Source organism: Populus alba, chromosome 10 (assembly GCF_005239225.2).
Source record: "Populus alba chromosome 10, ASM523922v2, whole genome shotgun sequence".
Lineage (NCBI taxonomy): Eukaryota > Viridiplantae > Streptophyta > Magnoliopsida > Malpighiales > Salicaceae > Populus > Populus alba.
This window is the reverse complement of record NC_133293.1, coordinates 12,563,972-12,575,609: the sequence shown is the minus strand read 5'-3', so window position 1 is coordinate 12,575,609 and position 11,638 is coordinate 12,563,972. Positions and strand designations below refer to the sequence as shown.

The window sequence follows — 11,638 nt, the reverse complement described above, 5'->3', positions numbered from 1 at the left end:
ATGAGAGGAATTGTTGCTCTCGTGAGATCAACAGGTTAACACGTAGTAGCAGTAGAATACCATGTCAACTAACCGATCAAGTTTAAGTTGATAGTAGAGATTTTAAAATATAATTTATAATATTTTTTAATGTATTTTGAGTGACTTAAAAATCTTATCTTTTTATTCTAAATTTATGTGCGAGGTTTTCAAATATTGTTTTCTTTGGCTTGTTTTTTTTTTTTTTTTTAAATGTGGATGTCCGGGTTAGTTTACGTTTATTCTGATTAATTTCACGGGTCTTGAAGTTAATGACCATATAAGCTTTCAGTGACCTTGATTTCTGAAAGGACTCGAACTCGTGACTATTAGAAAACAAACTTAAAACCTAAACAGTTGAGTTATTATTCAAAGATTGACTTATTATTTTTTGATTTTGTGTGTTGTATGTTTTGAGGGGTTTAGGTAGTGAATTTGGGTATTTCAGGGCTAGGTTTGTGTGAAGAATTTATTGGGATTTAGCTGTGAGAGTGAGTTTTCATCTTTTATTAGATTGTTTAGGTTGCTGAATTATGCTAGAAGTCAGCTTCATGATTTTTTTCCAACTTTTTTTTATGTTCATCTTTTTTTGTATCAGATTTTATTTTTTTGTCATTATCTAAATGACTATTTTTCAGTGCAATTCTCGATTATTATAAAAAAGAGTTTCAAAATATTATTATTTATATTATTTTAACAAACTATTTTAGTAATAGGTATTAAATTGTTCCATTTTATATCAGCTTCGTGTTTAAACGATATATTATACTCATTTACAAAGGCAATCTAAACTTCCACTCTACATGGATGCAATGTATGTGAGTCTCTTTTAATCCAAGTTCATGTAAGTATGAAATATTATAATAGTCTCTCTCTCTCTCTCTTTTTATGTATGCATGTACACTCATTTTGTTGACCAAAAAACATGATGAAATGGGAATTCTATGAAGAACGTCGCATCAACTAATTAATCATGATGTTGAAACTGTGTTTGAAAAGAATATCGTAGCAAGAATTAACTATAATTCCTGGCAGGGCATTACCACTTCCAGAATTTCTCACTTTTGGTTTTTCCGAACGCCACCTGAACATTATGACTTTGTGGAAATTGAATAGAAATTTAATTTCCATTTAGAAAGTTTTTCCACGAGTGTTTTATATGGTTGCTTATCGATCGTAACACCATGGAGTTTCGTCTCCCCTCAATATATACTGGTACGCACGGAAAGCCAATGAACAGAAGCGCACATATATATAGTAATTAGCATGAAATTTGGATGCAGAGAAAGTAGAGAGGGCTCCAAATTCAAATTAATCTACTTCACCTTCCTATACTTTGAAAAAGAAAAGAGCCAGACATGCAACTGGAAAAGGCATTAAAAAGAAAAGAAAAGGTGCTAATTGATAAGTAAATTAATTATCCATGTAGATTAGATACCATATGCTATAGTATCTATCTCATACACATGTTGGTGTAGACTGTTATGAACATTTCTCTACCCTATCTTCTTTCACATCAAAGTAATCAATCATCATTACAGCTGACTAGCAAGATTGCCGAGATTGGAGTGCGGGTGCTCCATTTTCAGAGGACAAGGTGGCGGCTATTGTTGGGTTGGCCACAGCAGTACGTGTGGTTTTGGTGGAGCCCTTGTCCACGCCGGTGGTTGTCACACGCTCGCAACGCGGACACATTGTAAGCGTGGATGCTGGGAGAGGTTCACAACTGTGAGGAGATATCACGGTTGGTGGACCCACCTTTAATGCCCTAAGCTCCTCTACTTCTCTTTGCAGCCTCCTGTTCTGCTCTGTTAATGAACCAAACCATCTCTTCAAGTACTCGCACTCCATCTCTGTCTGCTTAAGTTTGCTCCTATACGAGACCAGAAAAATGTGTTAAGATTGGAAGATTCGTACAAAATAATGAGTGACATTGTGATAAAACAATGTGAGAAAACGTTTGCTAGTACTCCATATATATTGGTTTACATGATCATCAATTTGGATTTGAGTTGTAAATGTAAAGTGATGAAAATAATCTTAAATGTATGCCATGTTAACTTGTCCAGCAAAGGCGAGTTGGTAGGCATATTTAAGAGCTTGCATTAAAGCCATTGCCTGCTTCCCCCGATTCGCTGGGTGCTCCTCACTGCTTTCAGAGTATAACAAGTGCACTTTTGAGAATTTTGTTTCCGTAAACCATACATACAAGGTAAGCATTTATGGATGCATTCAATATATACCTGTTGTTATCATATCATGTATGTTCAATATTCCAGTTTTTATCAAATTATCTCTAAAGCATCGTTAGACTCAACTTTAATTCAATGTATATCTCGTCTGTTGATCTGGTATAATTATGCAGTCAAGCTTTAAGAGACTCATTATCGAATTTACAGCTTTGGATCCGTTTCTTTTGACTGATTAAAATAGCAGTGAATATGATAAAGAAGAGCAAATGCTTAGTCTCTCTTGATTTCGTTCAATAATATTGTAATAAACGCAAATAATTATATTAATAATAATAATAATAAGAGTCCAAGAAAAGGATTATTAATAGTGAGTCAAAGTAACACTTGTTAGAGTTATGATCAGACTAGCGCACGAGGCCGAAGAACACATGCATCTTGATACTAGATTGTTATATATTGAACGACCGTCATTATATTAGTTCACAAAGGTTAGCTCATGAAATAACCTCATTATCATTAAATGTTCATAAATTTGTTGAGCCACTTGTCGCTCACGTGTCTTAATTTATTCTCAAACCATGCATATAGTAGTAGTTGTATTAAATCAAGTTTATTACTTGTATTTGCAATATTTTAGGGTTCTATGGCAAGAAACTAAAACTCATAGGCTAACTTCATATTTCAGAAGTCATCTACCTTCATAACTTGACAAATATAAAAGCATTAAGGGTTATCAATCTTAATTACTACTATTACTATTAGAATTATTGTTTGCACCCCTGGCCTTGCTTATCTGCATTCATTTTTGCCATATATGAGGATATTCGATTGAAATCTAATTCCAGATATTTTAGTAGAAATATAAATTTTAATGTAACCATATGTTTAAATAACTCCTACCATGACTAACCAACAAAAGACAAACAGTTTAATTTCATCACTTAACAAGTCTCAAAATCATAACTCAAAAAAAAAAAATTCCAGAACAAGCACGTATAACTATACAGTTTCGCGTCAACTTCTGCCTCCCTTTACTGGCTTATATATATGAACAATTCGTCATTTTAAGGGCTCAAAAATCACATTCTAACATCTTTTACTGTATAAAATAATCATGAAAGGGACACTTTAACCGCCCCAGACAGATTTTAAATGCGGTGGAAAAGTTCGATAATTTATGATGCCTAATTTCTTTGCTTTAGCCATGAAAATGGCCAAAGAATTAAAGCATCTTTATTTATACTGCTATCCAACGTAGTATTGAGGTTATATTGTACTCTGCACACACACAGATATATATATATATATAATGTTCTAAGAAAAACCCATTACTCAAAAGATCTTATTCTTCCTGGTGATGATAATCAGTACGATTTATACGGATAGACATAGAATCCGATTCAGATTATATTCTGTCAACTTATATATATATATATATATATATATATATATATATATATATATATATCTGTGTGTGTGTGTGTGTATCCACCTTATAATCATCAATTTTAATCCTAACAACCAACAAGATATATAGTGAAGGGATCAAAAGAGAATTTAATGTGTTACCCAAGCCAAGCCCAAGCATGAAATAGTATAAATGTAAGGTACAGTACCTGGCCCTGCGGTTTTGAAACCACACCTCAACTTGTCTAGGCCTCAGCTTCAACTGCAAAGCTAATGCTTCTTTCTGTCTCTGCATACATAAAAATAGTTAAACTCCACAAATTAATCTTAAATAAATCACAAAATATAATTGTTTTACTATAAATAGAGAGAGAGAAGGGGGGAGGTTTATTTACGGGGTTCAAGGAGTGATGTTGCCTGAAACTTTCTTCAAGGAGGCGAGACTGTTCTTTAGAGAGACGGAGTTTTTTGCGAGGTGGGGCTCCATCAGTGCTTTCCTCTTCATCCTCCATGCCTGCAGAGATCCATTCTTCTTCTGCTGCTCCTGATGGTACTTGGTTTATGTCCAAATCTTTCACTGCGCAAACCCCTTCGCCGATTAATTATCCTTCATGATCATTTTCATAAATCAAGAAAATAAATTTTCTGGCATAAAATGAATCAGTTATTTAATTCATAAATCAGCAAAACCATGTATTTTCATCATATTAAAAAAAGAAAACAGAAGGAAGATTTATTTATTAAGAAAACCGGCCACGCAACAAGAACAAAGCTATGAGATAGAATATCATATAAAAACAAAAGGAAAGAAGGAGATCGGGGTGGGGGGGGGGGGTTGGGGCTTGCCAGATGAAGGAAAAGAAGGAGAAGAAACGAAACCAGGCGTGGACATGGTCAGCTCCAAGCTAGAAGAGCTTGAGCGTGAAACGGCCATGAAAGCACCCAAGAAAGGAGAAGAAGAAGAAAAGGTTGATTTCGTAGGAGAGAAAAGGTTCAAGGAAGTAGGAGGGAAGAAAAGAAAAGAAAGAAAACAAAAAGGACACAGAGCAGAATATGAAATGGGGGAGTTAAAAAAGGTGAGCAATGAAGCTCAAATAAATACTAGCGATGAAGAGAAATAGAAATTGGAAGGGTGGATTTGTTTTGATTTAACTGTTCCCTTTTGGTTTTTCCTGGCCAGGGCTTTTGACCGTGGTCGTCAAGTCAAAAGGTCTGACCCATCTGATTTGAGACACGTGGAGGACTGCTTCGAGGGTTTGGGTGCAGGAGAATAACCGGCAGGTTTTCTGTTCAAAGTGATTAGAGGGGTAGAGTCTGGTTGTCGGTTCAAAGGTCAGCTATTGAAATGATTGGGAGCCTAGACTGGCCTTCGAGCCCTGCTGCGTCCACCATTGCTTTCCAAAATTATTCTTTAAAATTTCTGAGTGTCTGACCCCCCAACAGAAGGGCAAAAAACCCATCACTTCAATTTGCCTTTTTTTCTTTCTTTCTTGTGATTCAATCTGGGCCATTCACTATTTTCAATCAAGATATAGATGTTTGATTTTGATTTTGATTTTGATAATGTGAGGTGGGGCATACGGGGGAAGATGTGGAATGCCAGGTCTCGATGCATACTGGTGCAAAATCGCATTGTGTGTCTACCACTACTGTTTTTTAAAACCATCAAGAAATTTAATGCGGCTTTACCTGCTTGGCTAGCAGGTGCACGGAGAGGAATTGCAACGCTTCTTGACATTTATGCAAAGAGAAGAAAACATGCTCTGGGGAGATAAGGAGTGTGGACAAGAGTCGTTTATTATGTAGGGAGTGCATGTTTGTATGTTGCAACCACTTTTTTCGTTAATATTATCGATATAATTATACAATTTGACCCCGTTTATTGGTTGATTTAAAAAATTTAAGATCTGAAGTCTGGTATAAATTAAATTTGTTGATTGAATCGGCTATGTTTTTCACTTGAAGAACCCATTTAATCTAAATAGATTTTTAATAAATTAAGCGATTTCATCGGATTCAATCCAAACCTGTTGAAGGAAGGAATTTATGGCGTAAACCTAGGATCTATTATTTTTTGATAAATGTAAAAATATATGGTGATCACCGACATCTGTAAGAGCACATTCTACCTCTACTACGGCGGCACCACTCGTAACATCCATCACTAGAACTCCACCTGATTCGTTGACGCCATCGATCGCCAGAAGAATCAAAGAAAAAGAAGGCCTTTATACATAAAAACTATTACCTTTCTCGTTTCTCCAAAATTCATTAAGATAAGTGTGATAGAATGGAAAAAAGAGAAGTTGATGGATCTTGATGAGGAGCAAGGATCATGCCTATATCATTTTTTTACTCATTCATTTTGCCTGATATCATTTAACATGTTAGAGTCGAAGCTTGAAGTCTTTTTTATGATAGTTATAATCATGCGTGAAGACGTAGATATATCACCAATTGCATATTGTGGTATATAAGATTCAGACTCTAAACTTCATGGATGAGCTCTCCATAAAGAGCTCCTTTATCACTAAACCAACTTTTTATTGGTTAGGTTTTTACAATATTGATATAATACACGTTATGATGTATGTGTTAGAAGTGGTGTTTGCTATCCTAGCTAGAAATTTGATTTTTTTTTTAAAAAAAGCAACGGAAACTATAAGGTCATGGTTACTGATTAAAACACCAACAAAAATTTTCATCAAGAATTTTAGATGAAAATAGCCATAGAATAAAAAAATATATGTTGAAAAATAGGTTTTGGGATTTAAAAAAAAAAAAAAAACTTAAATCCTGATTTTCTAATCATTATATTGGTTGAAATCTAAGAAAATCAAACAATGCGTCGTCTATTTAAAAAAGAGAGAGAGAGAGACGGTTGACATGCCATCCCCCCAATTGCAAACGAAAAAAACAATTAGGGCCCAATCATGTGGGCTTATCAAGGCAAGCCCGCGCAAGGGCCTTGACAAAATAGTTCAGATCCAACAGCGTCTAGCTTTTGTTTTTTTTTTTTTCTGCTCCTTTTTAAATTAATGATTCTTTTTCTCTATTTTTTAAATTTATATTTAAATTAGTACTCATTATCTCTTTTATTTTATTTAGAGAGTCTCTTTTAAATGATAATTATTTTTTAGTTATGCATTTAAATGTGAAGAGTTTTTCTGATTCATCTATAATTTTTTTTTAATCTTTTGTATGGATGAATTTTATTTTGAATTTTTTTCAGATAATATTTCTAATATGAACAACCTTGCATAATGTTTTTTTCTCTTTTTTTATTTTATTCAATCAATTTAATGTGTGTCTCTATTTTTATATATTATTGGTTGCTTAAATAAATAAAAAAATATCTTAATAAATAAATTTAATAAACACAATAGGGTGAATGTCCTGTTTTTTGAGATTAAATATCTTGATCAAGACCCGTCTCTTGATTTTTCAAGATTTATTATTTTTTTCAGACACAATTCTCAATTTATTTAATTACATGTACGCATAAAATTTTTTATTTGAGTTCAGATTTTTCAAACTACATAAATCCATTGAAAAACCTATATATATAATTTTTTATATAAAATAAAAATATCTAACTCGCAATAAAATAGCAAAATAATTATTATTCTTGGAGTAAGACCATGCATGGTGGCTCGAATACTTGGAAGATAACTCCATGCGGTAGGAGCTCTAGTAACGGAAGTACAACGTCCCGATTTGGGTGGTGAATTTGGTGGTCACACTGGACCTCAGACTAGAAAGAAGGTTTGTTGCTGGGTTTCTGAAATCGAATGTAATGCTTTCTTTTGCCAAGTTAATTTACAAATCTTGTTGCAAATTGCAGAAGCAGCAGGAGGAATTCCTTTTTGTGGATGAAGCAGGAGGAGGAATCATTAATTTATGTTATGAACAGTGCAAAAGATGCAGTCATGTTTGATATTTAAATGATGAACCTGGCCAATGTAAAACAACTGTTGAAAAATAAAGTAACAGATACCCCCAATGAGTAAGTTTTCGATTATGAAATCTTTTTAAATATCATCAGAATTTTCCATCATCATTATCCAGATGTTTTAATAGTATGTATCTTCGCTAGCTACCATAACTTTATATAAAAAAAAGTTAAAACTAAATTACAAAAACTTATGTATATATCAAATAAAATAAATTGAAAACTTACATATATTTCTGTGGATTTAACACTCAGACTAGTTTTTAACCCAGAAATATCATATAAGTTGGATTTTTCAACATGAATATAATTTTGAAAGTGTCATAAAACATCCAATTAACCTAGGTTTTTTTTATCATGTCAATACCTTAACTTGATTTTTTCTCACTCTCACCTGTCAAAAATCTCATATAAATTGGATTCTTCACCAGTTCAAGTTTTATAATCATGTTAAATGATGATAAATTTTGATTTCTAACATGTGTAACAGAAATTTCTCAAATTACTAGATAAATATTAGGTTGGCTATGAAGTTATCCTGATCTCACAACTTGAATCGCGAATTTAATATATTAACTTTGATTAACTTTAATTTTTTTTTTGTTCTTTTTTTTAAATGTTTTTTTTTTCTCATTTCATCTTAATTTCAATTTTTGATTGATTGAAAATTAGATTTTGTAATTTGTTTCGATTTGATTTCTATAGGGTTTTTTCAATTTCATGACCTGGGTTGAGGGTTTGCCAGGTGAACCCGGGTTGATTGATATTGTAGTTTTTTTTTTTAATTTTTTTAATATATTTATTTTATTCTATCATTCAACATTGAGCTAATTAAACATTAGTCCTTCATAATTTATTTTATTTTTCTTTCTATAGATTACATGGTCTCATGATCTAAGTCACAGATTTGACAGATATGGGTATGCTTGGGAGTGCGATTGAACCATGGTTCCGAAAATTTTTGATTTTTTTCAAATTAATTTTTTGTGCTTTTAGATCATGTGCCGGCATCAAAAATAAATTTTTAAAAATAAAAAAATATTATTTTAATGCATTTCCAAACAAAAATTATTTTGAAAAGAAATCTTTACTATACTTCCAAACAAACCCTAAGACACTTTCATGTTAAAAAATAATATAAAATTATTTTTAAAACATCACATAACAATTTAAGTTATTGAATTGAGATAATTTTTTAACATTTTATTATTGTAAAATTTTAATTTGCCCTTCAATTTTTTTTTTCATAATAGTTATGCATTCGCCCCTACAAAAATAATATATCTGGTCTGCAGCCTCTTTAATTTGGTCCTATAATTTTTATGATTGTGATCCCCACTTAAAAATTCCTGGTTTCACCTGAATCTAGACAAACTTGAGAAACATAATTGCAAATAATTATTTATAATTTAGAAATCGTACATTCATTATTACACATATCTCATATCTAGACTTTGTTTGGGCGAAACCTACAAGATTCAAACCAACCAGGTTTTTAATGGACAAGCACTTTATTCCTCTTGGACTTTGGTTTACTCAGGATGAGGCAGCACAGGATCTTCCATGTTCTTGCAACTTGTAGTTGTGTTGATGATGCAATTTTCTGTGCTAAATAGTGTAACCTTTGGAATGATATTTTCTTTTTTTCGTGACATGCCAGGGATTTGATAAGAAAAGAAAAGAAAAAACAGTACTTGAAAGAGCATGCATGTTTCTTCCATCGCCTGTAATTTAAACAAAAAGTACGTATTTTTACAGGATTGTGTATGCCATTTCATATATAATTAGACAAACTGGAGGATACACAAGTGCTGTTTTTTACCGGAAAAACCCAACCGGATCGACTTTACTTGTTGCCACTCTTGATGCCCTCCTATACCTTACCACCATCACCACCCTTACAGCCTTACGTAGATTTATTGTAAGTATTTTTATTTGGTTAGTTTTTGAATTTATTCTTTAATGATTATGAGTTCAAATGTTATTGGAAAGTTATTAAAAACTTATATAATTATTAATTTTAGATTTATGAGATTAGTTAAATATATATAAACTAACCAGTACATTCATGTTAATAAATAAAAAATGATCCTAAGATCCTAATTTAATTTTCACGTGATTAATCGATATGAACTTGCTCCCTAAGACTGTGACTTAATTTGTTAAGACAGGCATAATTAATACATGCCTTTGAGGACTTTAGGGAAATCAATGTTCAAAGGACCAAAAGAATTCCTTCATTAGCACGAGTCTTGCACAGTCTTAATCCGATAAAAGTCTTCGACGCTAGCCTAAAATCCTGATTTGACATCGCAATAAAAATCCACTGGGACAAGCCTGGCCTCGATAAAAAAAAAAAAAATGAATGCCACCAGGGGCGAATCAGGAAAAAAAAAAAAATTAAAAAATTAATTATTTTATTATTTAAACTAAATATATTAATATTATAAAAAAAAAGACTGGAAAAAAATTCCTTGCAGGGCCAGGGCCTTGCCACCCCCCTCTCTACCCCAAATGCAACTCCTATAAATGTATATTTATTTGTTTCAATATACATAGAAGTATCTTTATAATTTCAGTTTTTAATGATTATTTCTTTAATCATCTTAAAAATGCGTTTTTATTTTTTATTTTTGAGATTCTGGATGATTAAGAGACGTATAGTTTTCTTCGAAAAAGAAAGTGAAGGAAAAAAAAAATTACAAGCATAATTGAACAACAAAGCTGTAATACTTTTTCTTTGGGTAAAAAACTGTCACATTACTTTTTAAACTTGGCTCAACTATCATGTGAGATTCGTATTCTAAATAATAAGAAAAATACTGTTTCTCTGCACATGAATGCGTGACCCATAAAAAGAAACAAATTAGCGTTAATAAGTGGAAAATAAAATGTCAGATCAGGTCATGACTCATGTATAATCACTGATTATAATTATACCTGAAGTTGATGGATATCACATCATCTAAATAGGTTGGTTTTTTTTATAATTATTTTAGCTTCAAATATAATTAATATTATCAAACCCATTTAAAATCTAATATAAATCTAATTTAATATATATATATATATATTATATAGATATATATGTATAATATTTATATATTTTTATCTAATATAATATATACATATCTCAATACTAATATATATTTATATTTTTTAATCTAATATAATCAAAATCAAAATCTAATAAATAATATTCAATTTTCTTATTTCAGTAAATAATAAATATTAAAAAACCTTATTACCTTGATACACGCGATTACACACCCTACACACGCACGGGCAAAGACACAAGTGAGGAATTATATGGGGAAAGCGTGGCTGTTGTGGGACCCAAAATTGATGATTAGGTTACGGACATCTCATGGGACATGGAACACCTGTGGACCCCATCTTGATCATTGGGTAGGGAACCATGAGCGGGCCCACAAATGTCTGGTTGTCCCTTTATTGGCTTTTGCTGATTGGCTAGTCCACGAACGTGTCTTGTAATCTCAGTGGATAGCAAGTGGGTCTCGTCTTCCTATACACACACACATTATTGTTTCTTATCAAACATTCCTAAATTCCAAAGGGAATTTTGATTTGATTAGAGCTCTCTGATATTAGGCCGACCACAGAAGAAGCATTTGGGTTTATGATGGCCGTGCCCTTCTTCACTGTGATCATTGGAAATCTGACATAAAAATATGTGCTTGCCGACAGGATGTTTCTAATATTCCACGAGATAAATTCCCTGCTCCTAATATCATATCGAAGTAAAATCAGTATAATTAGTTCCAAATTTCCAAAGCAGTTCCAGGGGAACTTTTTCTTCACGGTGATCGATAATTCATACGATTCAACTCTCGCGGATTAAAGAATAAATCTAAGGTACATATTGAACAATTAACAAATCAAGATTTAAAAACAAAACGAATAAAAGAATCCATGTCTTTTATTCATTAAAAAAGCGTATTTAATTCCACCGCCTCATTGGGAAGCCTGCAGTTTTCTCGGCGAGCGTAACAAGTTACCTCGCATTACTTACCTCCACGCTCTCTCCATAGAGAGCTACGAACTCTCC

The 11,638-nt window shown here is 32.4% G+C and overlaps 1 protein-coding gene across 1 annotated transcript; it reads right to left on the bottom strand.

The window, feature by feature from the left end:
- Window positions 1-1,394: 1,394 nt before the first annotated feature.
- On the bottom strand, window positions 1,395-4,690 carry LOC118046380 (homeobox-leucine zipper protein HOX3). The gene is made up of 4 exons (XM_035055254.2): window positions 4,464-4,690; window positions 4,013-4,194; window positions 3,827-3,906; window positions 1,395-1,891 (listed from the first exon to the last, which is right to left on the bottom strand). Exons 1-4 carry the CDS (start codon window positions 4,549-4,551, stop codon window positions 1,564-1,566), a joined length of 678 nt encoding a protein of 225 aa, XP_034911145.1. The 5' UTR covers window positions 4,552-4,690; the 3' UTR covers window positions 1,395-1,563.
- Window positions 4,691-11,638: the final 6,948 nt, after the last annotated feature.

Coding starts and splice junctions, on each gene's coding strand:
- LOC118046380 (XM_035055254.2), bottom strand. CDS start 4,551: ATGGCCGTTTCACGCTCAAGCTCTTCTAGCTTGGAGCTGACCATGTCC. Junction 4,195..4,463: donor TCCTTCTTTTCCTTCATCTG/GCAAGCCCCAAC, acceptor GGGTTTGCGCAG/TGAAAGATTTGGACATAAAC. Junction 1,892..3,826: donor TTTCAAAACCGCAGGGCCAG/GTACTGTACCTT, acceptor GGTCTCGTATAG/GAGCAAACTTAAGCAGACAG.